Source organism: Lepidochelys kempii, chromosome 2 (genome assembly GCF_965140265.1).
Source record: "Lepidochelys kempii isolate rLepKem1 chromosome 2, rLepKem1.hap2, whole genome shotgun sequence".
NCBI classification, from domain to species: Eukaryota; Metazoa; Chordata; order Testudines; family Cheloniidae; genus Lepidochelys; species Lepidochelys kempii.
This window is the reverse complement of record NC_133257.1, coordinates 92,037,659-92,052,483: the sequence shown is the minus strand read 5'-3', so window position 1 is coordinate 92,052,483 and position 14,825 is coordinate 92,037,659. Positions and strand designations below refer to the sequence as shown.

General features: G+C 42.4%; 1 protein-coding gene across 1 annotated transcript in view; it reads right to left on the bottom strand.

The window, feature by feature from the left end:
• Positions 1-5,531: 5,531 nt before the first annotated feature.
• Positions 5,532-14,825, bottom strand: part of CEP192 (centrosomal protein 192) — a 206,263-nt gene continuing 196,969 nt past the window's right edge. Inside the window, exons 55-58 of the mRNA XM_073329624.1 lie at positions 9,292-9,413; positions 7,399-7,522; positions 6,736-6,794; positions 5,532-5,949 (exon numbers count right to left, since the gene is read on the bottom strand). Coding sequence (XP_073185725.1) covers positions 5,724-5,949; positions 6,736-6,794; positions 7,399-7,522; positions 9,292-9,413 — 531 coding nt within the window. The 3' untranslated portion in view covers positions 5,532-5,723. The remainder of the gene's footprint in view (positions 5,950-6,735; positions 6,795-7,398; positions 7,523-9,291; positions 9,414-14,825) is intronic.

Genomic DNA, 14,825 nt, shown 5'->3' with positions numbered 1-14,825 from the left:
TTTTGTTAGGAAACAATTGGAACAAGAAGCCCAGCTGGGCAGGAGCAGGCTAGTTAGTATAAGAAGGCTATAGGGACAGAGTCTGCAGTCATTCTCTGGGAACAGCGAGGTGAAAAGGAGGAAACCCAGAGGGGTGAATAAGCCCTGGTTTCCTACCCCCCAGGGTCAAACGAGAGAAGTTGCAGGCAAGAGAGGCTGGAAAGGAGGAAGACCAGGGAAACAGCAGTAAGGGGTGGAACTGTGCAGACCCTGGCTGCTCACTATAGGGTCCCTGGGCTGGAACCCAGTGTGTACGGAGTGCCTAGGTTCCCCCTACCAGCAGCTGGCAAAGTGGCACGAGCCCAGAGTCAGGTGCCAGAGATCTGACACAAGGTCTTGGAATTATCTATTGGACTTTTGTTTGTTGAACTTTGTTACATTGAAAGGGACAGACATAAATATCATGACCTGGCCAAAGGACAGAGTTATGGAAGAGTGACCACCGCAGCTCCAGAAGGACTATCAGCAGGGGGTGCCAGAGGGAAAGACAGCTGCTATGCCACACCTGGCCACCAGGAGGTACACCTGTGAACCCCTTTACATTGAGGAATAATGTTCTAGATGGCAGGGTATAGTGACACTCTGCTCAGAATACCAGGAGTATTCAGAATACCAAGAATACTCAGAACACCAAGAGTGATAACTATGCAATGTTGTTGTAATTGTGATAACTGATACAGACACTTTTCACAGTAAGCAACATTGGAACACAAAAATAAAGGATTAAACTAGTTCATGAGCATAAGTTGGTTTCTCCTATTAAATGTGTGTCTACTGCCCAGCAAACCATCATACTCCATACCTCTAGGAATAAAATTTAAATACAACGGTCAAATGTGAAAATCATGGACAATTAAAAGATCCTTGTTATTTTACACTTGAGAATTATCTAACCAATAAAAGGAGGCAAGTTAATGCTTTACTATGCTATCCAAATGTTTAACAAGATGACCTCAAGGGGATCTTCAAAATATTCATTTTGCAGCATAGATCTAAGATATTTGTGAGCCCCGTCTTGAAATTTCTTCTTATGAATTTAATTTCTGGTCAGAGGTTCTTCATTCCTTTCCTCATCAGTTCTTACATCCTCTATTAGCCAAATGAATACCCTACAGTCAATTAAAAAAATTCGTGCTCTGCCTTGTTTGGGTGAAAAGAATAAAAATTGCCTCTCTTCTCATTGCAGTTTTATACCAAGATTTTGCATTTGGATGACATTGGTAGCTAACTTAAATTAGACTGAGTGTAGTAAAGATCAGTACAGCTGAACTTTTTCTATGTGCACACACATGGCCAGTTGAAGAAAACCAAGCTCACAACTGCACCCGGAAAAATCAAACACTGGTACGTTAAACAAAACCCTGAAATTTTGTTGCCATATTTAACATTTGAAAGACTGTTCACATAGGATACACTGTTGCTTCTACAAATTGTTCTTTAAAAAAAATCATATCACTACAATGTATGATTGTTTCACAGTGTGACACTTCTTGGTCTGAAGAGTAGATCTAAGAACACATTCTATTATATTTTCTTAATCAAGCCTTACAGTCCCATTTTCAGCAAATGCAGTTTGCTATGCAATTACCATTTAACATTAATTGGATATGGTACTGGGAAGTAATCTAATTTAACTGACTAGCTTCCATACAGAAGCACTTAAAACATATAAGCCAACTCTAAATAAAATATTAACTTTGCTTTCTATTAAAAAAAGGTTTATGGGACAATTAAGGATTTTCCTACAAGTATTTTTTTTTAAAAAGGGCATCCATACTCTGGTCTACACTACAGGATTAGGTCAAATTTAGCTGCATTAGGTCGATTTTATAATGGATGCATCTACACAAGCAACCCCGTTCCGTCGACCTAAAGGGCTCTTAAGATCGACTTCTGTACTCCCTCCGGCGAGGAGAGTAGTGCTAAAATCTACCTTGCTGGGTGAAATTTGGGGTAGTGCGGATGCAAATCAACGTTATTGGCCTCCAGGAGCTATCCCAGAGTGCTCCAATGTGACCACTCTGGACAACACTTTCAACTCCGATGCACTAGCCAGGTACACAGGAAAAGCCCTGGGACCTTTTGAATTTCATTTCCTGTTTGGTCAGCGTGGCAAGCTCAGCAGCACAGGTGACCATGCAGTCCCCCCAGAATTACAAACAAGCTCCAGCATGGAGCTAACAGGAGACACTGGATCTGATTGCTGTATGGGGAGAAGAATTTGTGCAGGCCGAACTCCGATCAAAAAGAAGAAATGTTAATATTATATATACATATGCCAAAATTGCACAGGGCATGATGGACAGAGGCTACAACAGGGACACACGCGCAGGCAAGCCTACCAAAAGACAAAGGAGGCAAACGGTCGCTCTGGGTCAGAGCTCCATACATGCTGCTTCTATGATCAGCTGCATGGCATTCTGGGGGGGAACCTTACCACTGCCCCACCACTGTCCATGGACACCTGCAAGGGGGGGGGGGGGGAGTCTCACGTAACATGGAGGAGGATTTTGTGGATGAGGAGAAGGAGGCGGCGAATGCACAGCAGGAAAGCGGTGAATATGTTCTCCCCCGCAGCCAGGACCTTTTCATCACCCTGGAGCCAATACCCTCCCAAGGGGAGATCCCCAACCCTGAAGGTGGAAAAGGCACCTCTGGTGAGTGCACATTTGTAACTACAGTACAGGGTTTAAAAGCAATAGTGTTTAATGTTTGATTTGCCGTGAAGACTTGGGATGCATTCGCGGCCAGTACAGCTACTGGAAAAGTCTGTTAACTGGGGATGGAGTGGGGATCCTCTAGGAACATCTCCATGAAGCTCTCCTGGAAGTACTTAAAGCCTTTGCAGAAGGTTTCTGGGGAGCGCTGCCTTATTTCGTCCTCCACGGTAGGACACTTTACCATGCCAAGCCAGTAGCAGTAGTCTGGAATCATTGCAGCACAAAGCATGGCAGCAAATAGTCCTGGGTTTTGGTCGCATTCAAGCAACTTTTGGTCTTTATCTTTCTGTGTTAGCCTCAGCAGAGAGTGATATCATTCATGGTCACCTGGTTGAAATAGGGGAATTTTTGTAAGGGAACAGTAAAAGGACCCCGTTCATGCTGGGCAGTTTGCACTTGGCTAAAAGGGATCATCCCAAGGCTAAGCAGTGGGGTGAGGGGCGAAGGGATCATCCCAAACAGCCACGTGGAGAAGTGGGGGGACGTGTGTGCTGCACATCCACCCAAAAACCACAGCCCCTCCTTTTAAATGGCAAACCCAACCGGCATTGCTTGCTATGGGAAAGGACGACGCTGCAGATTGAAAACATTCCCACATGTTATGAAGGCATTAGAAGCCAAACCCGTCTACCCTTTGGCTTACCATGGCCGCCTGGAAACCAAATTCTGTTGCCCAGCCGAGTGTGATGTGTCACAATACTGGCAGGCGCTCAATATAAAAGGCAAAATGCAACCTTGTACCTAAAGCACATGTGCTGTCTGCTGTGAATTGCTTGATTTACTGTGAAAGAGTCTCCCTTTTGTTCTCAGAAATGTATCATCTTAAATTTTACTTTCCCTTTTTATCCCCCTGCAGATGCAAATGTTTCTATGCTCCCCATATCATCTTTGTCCCTGAGGTTTTCGCAGATTAGAAGGCGAAAAAAATGCACTTGTGATGTGTTTTCTGAGCTCATGCAGTCCTCCTGCACGGATAGTGTACAGCTGAATGCATAGAGGCTGTCAGCGGCAGAGTCCAGGAAAGCATTAAGTGAGTGCGATGAGAAGAGGCAGGATGCAATGCTGAGGCTAACGGGAGCAAATGGACATGCTCAGGCATCTGACAGGCAACAAGAGCACAGGACTGCTGCTGCATTCATTGTACAACCACCTACCCTCCTCCCCAAGTTCCATATCCTCCTCACCCAGACACCCAAGAACGCGAGGAGGGGGAGGCTCTGGGCACCCAGCCACTCCACTCCAGAGGATGATCCAAGCAACAGAAGGCTGTCAAACAGTTTTGATTTGTAGTGTGGCTACAATAAGCAATGTGCCCTTGTCCTTCCCTCCTCCCCCACCCCACCGTACCCCACCTGGGCTACCTTATCCGTTATCTCCTTTTTTTTTAAAATTAATAAAGAATGCATGGTTTCAAAACAATAGTGACTTTATTTCCTTTGCCAGCTGTGATAGAAGGGGAGAGGGTGGTTGGCTTACAGGGAATTAAAATCAACAAAGGGGGCGGGTTTGCATCAAGGAGAAACACACAACTGTCACACCGTAGCCTGGCCAGTCATAAAACTGGTTTTCAAAGCCTCTCTGATGTGCAGCGCGCCTACCTGTGGTCTTCTAATCGCCCTGGTGTCTGGCTGTTCAAAATTGGCAGTCAGGCAATTTGCCTCAACCTCCCACCCTGCCATAAACGTCTTCCCCTTACTTTCACAGATATTATAAAGCACACAGCAAGCAGTAAATAACAATGGGAATATTGGTTGCGCGGTGGTCTAATCTAGTCAGCAAACAGCGCCAATGAGCTTTTAAATGTCCAAAGACACATTCTACCACCATTCTGCACTTGCTCAGCCTACAGTTGAACTGCTCCTTACTACTGTCCAGGCTGCCTGTGTATAGCTTCATGAGCCATGGGAGCAAGGGGTAGGCTGGGTCTCCAGGGATAACTATTGGCATTTCAACATCCCAAACAGTAATTTTCTGGTCTGGGAAGTAAGTCCCTTCTTGCAGCTACTCAAACAGCCTGGAGTTCCTGAAGATGCAAGCCCTATGCACCTTACCCGGCCATCCCACGTTGATGTCGGTGAAATGTCCCTTGTGATCCACCAGTGCTTGCAGCTCCATTGAGAAGTACCCCTTGCGGTTTATGTACTGGTTGGCAAGGTGGTCCGGTGCCAAGATAGGGATATGCGTTCCGTCTATCGCCCCACCACAGTGAGGAGAACCCACTGCAGTAAAGCCATCCACTATGACTTGCACATTTCCCAGAGTCACTCCCTTGATAGCAGATCATCAGTGATTGCATTGGCTGCTTGAATCACAGCAGTCCCCACAGTAGATTTGCCCACTCCAAATTGATTTCCGACTGACCGGTAGCAGGCAGGTGTTGCAAGCGTCCACAGGGCTATCACCAATCGCTTCTCAACTGTCAGGGCAGCTCTCATCTTGGTATTCCTGCACGTCACGGCAGGGGAAAGCTACTCAGAGTTCCAGGAAAGTGGCCTTACGCATGTGAAACTTTCACAGCCACTGGGAATCACCCCACACCTGCAAGACTATGCGGTCCCACCAGGCTGTGCTTGTTTGCCAGGCCCAGAATCAGCCCCACTGCCACCATGATGTCTCAACTGCCACCTCCCGTGCTTTCAGGAACGTCTTTGTCCATGTCCTCCTCACAATTGTCCTCGTGCTGCTGTCTCTTAGCCAGGTTCTGCACATACTGCAGTATAAAGTGCGAGATGTTTACAATGCTCGCAACAGCAGCAGTGAGCTGAGCAGTGGGTAACCCAGGAAAAAAGGCATGAAATAGTTGTCTGCAGTTGCTTTCAGGGAGGCAGGGGAGACTGATGACATGTACCCAAAACCACCCGCTACAATGTTTTTGCCCCATCAGGGATTGGGAGCTTAACCCAGAATTCCAATGGGCAGCGGAGACTGCGGGAACTGTGGGATAGCTTCCCACAGTACACCGCTTCATGAGTCGATGCTAGCCACGGTAGTGAGGATGCACTCTGCCGACTTAATGCACTTAGGGGGGACATACACCATGGACTGTATAAAATCGATTTCTAAAAATTGACTTCTATAAAATCGACTTAATTTTGTAGTGTAGACATACCCTAAGCCAGAATAAGTTCTGCAATGCTTTTGCTCAGAAACTCTTTTGCAGGGTTCTTCCAAAGAGTTATGCTGACTTATGCTGTAAATAAGAAAAACTAGAAACTCAGACAAAAAGACAATATTTGCAAATGGAAAAGCATCAAAATTGGTTGGAAAACTAAGCTTCTAGGAGGTTATTGAACAAAAGAATAAAATAAATGCAATTCATGAGTTAAAAGTTTTTCTACCACCTTTAAACACCATGTCTATATCTTTGCTTTAAGTAAGAGTGCATCTGATCCTCAGTATATTACAGCAAATACAATGAATAGCTTTCTGACAATGTACTTTATGGTGTTTCTGAGCTACTTAAGTAGATCTCTGAGGTGGTCATGGTCGTCTTTCTGAAGAGCTATTAAATCATCCTTTTTTTTGCCTACAGTTTTACCACTTCAGACTGAGCTTGTCAGATCTCATTAGCTATACAGGTTTGGTCCTGGTCACTATTTTGATAAAAGACCGCCAAGAAAAAAAACAAGGTGGTGTACAATCTGGTGTTATAGCATGGATCAGAGGATAGGATGTTGGACTAGGTGTCAGGAGACCTGGGTTTAATCAGGCTGTTCCACTGTCTCTGATGTTGCTTTATGCCTCACTTTTTTCATCTTTAAGATGGGGAGACTGGTTAAGATTTGTGCAAAAATATACATTTTAACTAGATGGTCAAAATGTTGAAGTTACTCTAAAGTCCAAAAGTGGACTGTAAGTCTATATTTCAGCATGATATATCCTTACTAGTTATAGAGCTTTACCTAACAAAATAGCTTGGATTTATTTTGAAACCTCTAATGTTTCTTAGTAAAATTTTAGTACACACTTAACTCACCTCAAAGAATATTTTGAGTGCTTGATGTAGAAAGGCTCTCTGGGATTTACAAACTTCAGCTGCAATTTAATATGAAACACTTTAAAAAACAACAGGCAAGCACTACTATCATAATTTTAGCACATACTTCAATACAACTCATGACTTAGATATAACTTTAAAGAAAAAGCCAAGATTTAAGAATGGAATATACCCAGGTTTATATATAATGAATAAGTTAAAAATCACACTGCAGGACTTGAGATTAAATTAGTTTTAAAAATTAGACTACAACCACAACCCTATAAAACAGCTAAAAGAGGTGATAGTTTAAGTATGCTATTAAGAAAACTCTTGATCCTTAAAACTCTTGATAATTAAGAGTCAACAAGCAAAAGAAAAACTAAAAAGTTGTAAGAAGCCTATAAAAGTGAACTTTCTTTGAATATTTAAAGATTTAGAGTATGAAGTTTGGAACCAATAGTTTCTATTAATGCACCGAGCATTAGACCATCTTAAAACAAAATTCTTAGTATCAAAGGTTAACGAAAACATCAGAAAAGAAAATGGTTAGATATTGTTCAAGCAATTAAGTGCAATTTTTAAGTGCACTTCATTTACAAAATAAAGTGCACTTTATTTACAAAATTCAAAACATTTAAAGTTAAAGTGTCAAAAACTTACCATATGAGTAATAAAAGTATTATTTCGCAAATTGACTTTTAAGGTGCTTGATTCCCCAACTCTGGTTGGTAGAAACGTATATTGATCTTCTCGGGCATACACTCCTCGAATTACTTCATTTTGCCTGTTTTTCAAACAATAGGTTTAAATCATTAAGTTCCCTATTTATATTACATGGTCTGGATGTACCGACAGTTTCCTATCAAATGGTTTGAAAAGCAGTTCCAAAATAGAAATACATTCAGAACCACTGGAAAGTCAAAGGTAATTTGTTCTTATAAGATATTGGGCTGTAAGATTCCGTCAGTTTTAAAGCAGTACTGTGCCACTCTAAGGGCTTTTTGGGCTATTATTTGGCACTTTCAGTTAATTAAGAGATTACAATTTAGAGGAGTACTGTGGTGAAGTAGTAATCAGAATAATTTACTTTATACTTTCACAGCCTTGAGTTGTGCCCATATGCTTCACTGGAGACCTAGGAGATGAACCTTTCCATATGTGCACCAGGGATCAGTTCACTCCCATAAAAAGGAAGTGTTTCACATCTACATTTCAATCTTTGAAGGTTGGACGATGGCAGGGAAAAATTAGTACAGTGATCTTGGGGAAAATCATATTTTTGAGGGAAAGGCCTGTGTGAGAAATACGTCCAGGCCTAAAACCCAATTAGGGGTCAAATGCTACTTTCAACTCTGGGTAATTGACTGAGAAAAGCAGCAAAACTGCACCAAGCTCAAACCAGACATGCAGATCACAAATGGAGGGACTGCTCTGGAACAGCAAACCAAGGGCAACTGGATTCCATTGGTGAAGATTTGCACTTATCTAAATATGTGAAGGGTTTTGGAAACATCCTGGGCTCTTGTAACTAACTCCAGATGAGAATAGGAACAGAAATACTTCCAAGAGCCTGGGAAAACTAAAGAGGGAGAACAAACACAGAGGGCTCATCAACATGGTGAATTAATCCAAAATAGAGGGATATAAATGGTAGCATGCACTAGAATGTTGTGCGCTAACTGGCCGGTGTGGTCCATTTCAAACAGAAGTACATTAATGTGCACTAGGGAACATTTAGTGTGTGCCAGCAGGGCCCACACGAGCCACTTAGCATGCAACACATTAGTGCCCACTATAATTTACACCCATCTAGTTAGGATTAATGCACCATGTAGACAAGCCCCAATTGGCAAAAAGGGAAAGAAACAAAGAAGAAAGCTAGACAAATATTGCGAAAACTCATCTTATTAGAAATCACTAGATAATGATGGTGCTGGCAAAGAGTGCATTAAAAGGTTTCACACTTCAAAGCGGTTCAAATTGAAGGGTTAATGTCTAGCTATTCCACCTGGAAGCAGGCGGGGCACACCCTGACTGTTTCCTAGAAGCAATGCACACATTGCTCTATCCAAGGACAAGGGCTAGATATGAACCCTGAGAACTTGATTGTTTGGACAGCAACTGTGGGAGGTTTCTTTAGCCTGGGCTCAAGGCCTGAGAACCAGGATTGTAGTAGATAGAGGATGGTAACTAAGCATATGAATCAACGTCATACATTCCTTTGTGTAGCAGTGTGTAATGCTTAGGGGGAGAAATATAATAAAAGGAGAAGGTGGAAGGCAGGGGGGGCAGAACAGCCCATCTCCGCTGACCAGCCTGTTTGCTTGCATAAAGCTGTGTTCTGTCTCATCACTGAACCGCAACATCAAATGCCTGCACCAGTTGTCCCATAGTAGCAAATCACAACCACACATATAACTAGTTTTGAACTAATGAAAATATGGCAAGTTTGCTTATGAGTGGTGAAATGCTAAGAATCACAGAAAAGGTCTGCCACACAAGTGTTCTCAACTATTTACTTTTTTTTTTTTTTTAAACTAAAAATATACTTACCCAGTTTTAAGCGCAGAAGCTTCAGAGCCAGCTCTTCTTCTCGGCATAACTGGAATTTCAGTTTTTATTAGGGCACATGTGGAAAGTTTTGCATTTACAGCTTCATTTTCTGTTTTAGCACCCTATTGGTAAGAAAAACCCTACAGTTAATATTTGGAATAAAGTTAAACATTAGGTGACAACATTTACATCGTTCCCAAAATATTGCTCAACCTGAATAGTGTTTTTGCTTTATTGAAAATATTAGCTCATGGTTTGTGCCGCAGTTTTACAATATTTTAGAAGAAGGGAATTTATTTATTGTTCTTTGAAATACATTGCCTCTGCGGGAATCATATTCCATGCTTGCATGCCTCTTAAACTACTTCACAGCAGTAAACTATTCCAAGATTGTCGGTAACGGATCCATTTAGACAGTAGGTTTCCCTGTGGAACGTCTCATCATGGAGTACAAATGAGATTACTTCTTAAGAAGCTTCAGCCTCTCGATGAACTATTTATCATCTTAGCCACGACATGAAATTTTACCTCTCCAGGCAAATTATGAGGGTTGCAGTAAATGAATGGATTTCTTAACATTAATTCTTTGTGAGCAACTTTCCTCATTCGCTATAAATAGGCCATGACTTTTCCCTATGGAATTCAGAAGTTGTTCCATGAAGTCCCACCCCTCAAGTCTGGCCACCAGAAAAGTTAGTGTCTTTACAGCATTGAAAGAACAGTTGGTTAATACAAAACCAAGAACCTGAAATTGTATTAACGTTAACGCAACATGTGTATGATTTGCCCTTTAGAGCAAAAATTTCCAAATATTACAAGTTATCATTCTGGTCCTGCAACAAGCCACCTGCGTGGTTAGAATGAAGAGAGAAGCTGCTAACAGAGGAGACTGTGCTAAGAATTTTCTATTCTGCTGCAGTTTCTCCCCTCATACTCTACAAATGGCAAACAGTGATCAATGAAACAAAGCAGCAGGGATGGAAAGGATAAAGCCAACATTATTACAGTATGATAGATAGAAATATGCATTCTTACATAACGTGAGAGATTTCTAATTTGGAAAGCAAGCCATAACCATATAGCATTTTCCAGTAAGAGGTCGTCTTCATAGAGGAACAGAAACCTATTTTGCAGAGTTTGATAATGAACTGTATGAGGATCACGGCATGGTTATGAAAATTCTCTGACATAAAAATATTTCTGGCCCACAATTCCTCCTGGGACCTTGCATGTGGAGCCTAGACTCCCTCAAAGGAATGGTTTTCCGGGTGTTAAGTTCTGCATTGCTTGGCATATACCTTGTCAGCAGCTACTCTGAAGCCCAAGGACTGGGCCTGCTTCAGAAACACCCCAGGCTTCTGTCCCCGTGTGCTTGCCTGCATCTGGCAGGCTCAGCAAGGCAGGATCCAAATGTAGAGGGGCTTAGTGTGGAGGGATCCAGATGTGGGTTGAGAGGGTTCTGTGTGGGGCAATCTGGGTGCAGGCACCTCAGTGGTGGATCAGGGTGCAGGGGGAACTGGATGCACAGGGGCTTGTTGGGGGGTTCTGGGTGTAACAGTAATGGGATTCTTCAGGGGGGTCCAGGTGAAGGTGGTTGGGGCTCAGCACGGGGGGCCTGGGTGTGGAGAAATAGAGCTTGTCAGGGGGGTCCAGATGTGGAGGGCTCAATGGGTGGTCCAGATGCTGGGGGAATGGTGCTCAGTGGGTTGGGGATCCAGTTAGCTGGAGCTTGGTGGGGTGAGGATCTGAGTGCAGGTGTCTCATCAGGGTGGTCCAGGTGCAGGGGGAGTTTATCGGGGGGAAGAGGAGTGGCTCGGCAAGAGGGTCTGGATGGATGGGAGAACAGCTCCCTGTACAGGGATCCCTTCCCCTGCAGCTGAGGAGCGATGGGTACAGGAAGCGCATGGGCTGGAGGTTTGCAGAGCTTCCTGAAGCTGGAGGAGAAATCTGGGAGTGGGTCTGACCCCGGATGTTGCGCAGGGGAAGAGTAAGTCCCGTCCTCCCCAGCCCACCCAAGACTAGCAGCTGAGCCTGGTGCAGGGTAGGACCCACCAGTTGGGTCTTCCCCAGTCCCACCCCCTGCCCCACAGTAATTTACCTCTCTGCTAGCTGCCCTGGGCACCCAAAACATACTGCTGGGGAGGGTCGCATGACGGCTCTTTTGGCTTCCCTTTGCTTCCCTGTCAAAGTCATTTTTCTGCGGGGAAACAAAGAAATCTGCACGGGACAAATTCTGTGCATCCGCAGTGGTGCAGAATTCCCCCAGGAGTAATATGATAGATGCATGTACTCCATATGATCAATACATCTTCTAGAGTTCTACGACCATCTTGTTATGACAATTTTTCTAAGGATACTGAAGATAGAAAAAATGATGGTATTCATCTCCTGGGAAGATTAAAAAGATGCATACACCTTTGGCAGAAGTGTTTCTCAAGATGTGAGGACAAAATTGTCCTCATAGAAGCAGAACTGACTTCTGTTAATATAGTTGCTCATCAGTCTTTCAGAAGTAACTACCAGAAAAGCAGGACGTGACTGACAAATACAAAAAGAATTATGTGCAGTCATTTTGAAATGTGCCACAAGGGCACTGGTAAATATCATTGCAAGGAGGTAGGATTCACCACAGGTTTGTCTAATCCAGGCATTCTGCTAAATCTTGGGGATAGTCAGTCCAAGGAATCTGATGTATCTGCATAACAAGTGACACTAGAGACTGGTAACTATTTTTTTGGGGTACTTAGTGATAAGACTGTCCCTCCAAACCATCCTAGAGAAACTCTAGTGTAGCTGAAATCACTAATCTTTGGGATTTTTATTTACCATCCAATCAGAAATGAAAGCCAAAAAACCTGACCAAATGAACCAAGGCACTGTCCCTGCCCCACAGAGCTTACTTCTGATGGGTCTAAAAAGTAATTGGTCAATTGACTGGTAAACTATTTTAAAGCACTAATTTATTAGGACAAGAGTAGTAATAAAATAATAATAATAATAATAAAAAGAGACTTTATAGTCCCCAATAGCCTTAAATACTTATGGCTAGTTACAAAAAAAACATTACTTAACTGAGTTATTTTTTCTCAAAAATGCAAAACATTGAAATGTAGTTTTAAAAAATGAAAAGTACATTACTTTTTTAGCAATGTTAGGGTAACATTTAACTGTGAATATTATTCAAGACTGAACAGTTACTAAAGAAAAGAAAAATGAAATTACACGAACACATGGCAATTCTAAAAAGAAAAAAAATATTTTTAATGCACTTATGCTAGGTAGGCAGCAGGCATCTAAATGGCTGTACATCTTTTCTCTTTGTGTTGGGGGAGAAGGTTTAAATATCTGAATTCTCATCTCCTTTCTCCACTCCCTTGTGATTTCTGTATGTTTGCCTACTCAGTTTAAGTTGTAAGGTGTTTGGGGCAAGGACCATGTCTTTTAATTTCTAAAACCATAATGTACATTTATGGCCTGGCATCTAAATAAAGGTATACATATAATGTTTGTTCTAGAACAGTGGTTCCCAAACTTGTTCCGCCGCTTGTGCAGGGAAAGCCCCTGGCGGGCCGGCTGGTTTGTTTACCTGCCGCGTCCGCAGGTTTGGCCGATCGCGGCTCCCACTGGCCACGGTTCGCTGCTCCAGGACAATGAGAGCTGCTGGAAGCGGTGCTGGCTCTGATTGGGATGTTGTCCAAGAATGGGTATACATTTGGGTAGGTTTACATTTATATATGTTTTTTCAACGTTTTTGAAGTGCTGATATCTGAACTGAACACTATTTCCGTAATGGTCCCACTAATGCCCTATGCAGAGATGTACTCTGTACTTCCACCTTTTATTCCCCCCTTCATATATCCAAGGATCGCTTTAGCCCTCTTGGTCATTGCACTGTGCTGTGAACTCACATTTAGCTGTATATCTACCATAGCCCCTAAGCCCTTTTCTGAGTCACTGTATTTCAGGATACAGTCCTCATCTTAAAAGTGACCTGTGTTCTATTTTCCTAGATATGATCTTGCATTTGCCTTCTCTTCCTAATTAAAAAGACATCTGCTAGAAAAGGAAGATCTTCAATAGCTGAAGCAGAAATTGTGTTGACCGTGGTGCAAACAGATGTACGGCTAATGACCCTATTTGATTAAACAGCCATTCTACTTTAAGCTCTTTCATAGATCTTTTCAAAGTGGTCTTGACACACCTCATGTTTTCTGCTAAGAATGTTCTTTCCGAGCGAGGTGGAGAGTTAATGGAAAGATCTGGTTGTGAATACACTATTTCCCAGAGGCAGATTGCTTTGAAAACTGAGGGGAACAAGCCCCACCTTACTGCTTTATAAGCAGTAATAATACATGGCTGCTATGTTGCTCATAAAGGCTAACAGCTTTATTGACCACTAATAACGTTCTGAGAGTTGAAGGAATTGCTCAAGGCTCTAGATCACTTTTATGGAATTTGGCTTTTCTTGATTTCTACAAGCTTTGAACTAGATGTGTTTATTTTTCTGTAATGGCATCTTTATATCACAGAAGTTTGGGGGCAGGGGCACCTTATAAAGGAATTCTTCAAATGATGGATGGAATCAGCCATTGCATCAATGTTTCCCAAACTACTTGGGGAAGAGCTAGTATATTTAGAATGAACAACTGGACAATAACTGCTTACCAGTGACACTGTGCTTGTCTTATGCCTAGCACAAGAAACAGTGGTACGTATATACACCATCACGGTATTCTAAAACAATTCTTAACTGGATTTTCTTGGTGATGTATGACAATCATGATATAAATTTGTAAATGCAGATTTATCTTGAAGAAAAGCTGAACTACCCTTTGAGCCTAAAGTTACACCCTACTAAAGTCAGCTCATATAGCCTGAAAAATGAAGTTTAACTTGTCCACTTGAGACACAGATATTTCAGAAGGGAATAGAAAACATGAAAGATCCTAATGAACAAATTAGGGGCCTTTATGAACAAATGTACCAAGTACAGATACTAGCTCCAGACAATGAACACTGGCTGTGGTAGCTGCACAGTAGTTAAAATCCATGAGATCCAGTTAAATTACGCATCAAGTCCTTGCATTGATAAAGGTACACGCCCAACTTGTTTCTACACTCACACGATTTCCTTTTGGAGATATGGATGTAGGATATCTTGAAGGTTGAGAGCTCTGAATCAGTCCATGAGTACTTCAGGGAAAAGTCTATGGCACTTAATTATTTATGGTGACTGAGTCTGAATATCTTTTCAGCACAAAGCAGTATTAGGCTGAACTGCATTTCTCTGGAATTAATGGGTCCACCTTTTAACATAAGCTAGGAGAAATCCAGATTGCTGACTTGGTTTGCATTGCCATAACTTTTTCTAGGAAAGGTATCTTAGCACTGAAGCAGTCCTGTCCCTTAAAAGGAAGGTCCCAAAACTTTGTTTACATGTCCTAGAAAAGGTCCAAAGCATAGAACCTTTTAAGTACAACAGCCAATGCTACATATTTTTTTTATATATACATGGCACGTTTTAAAGTATCAAG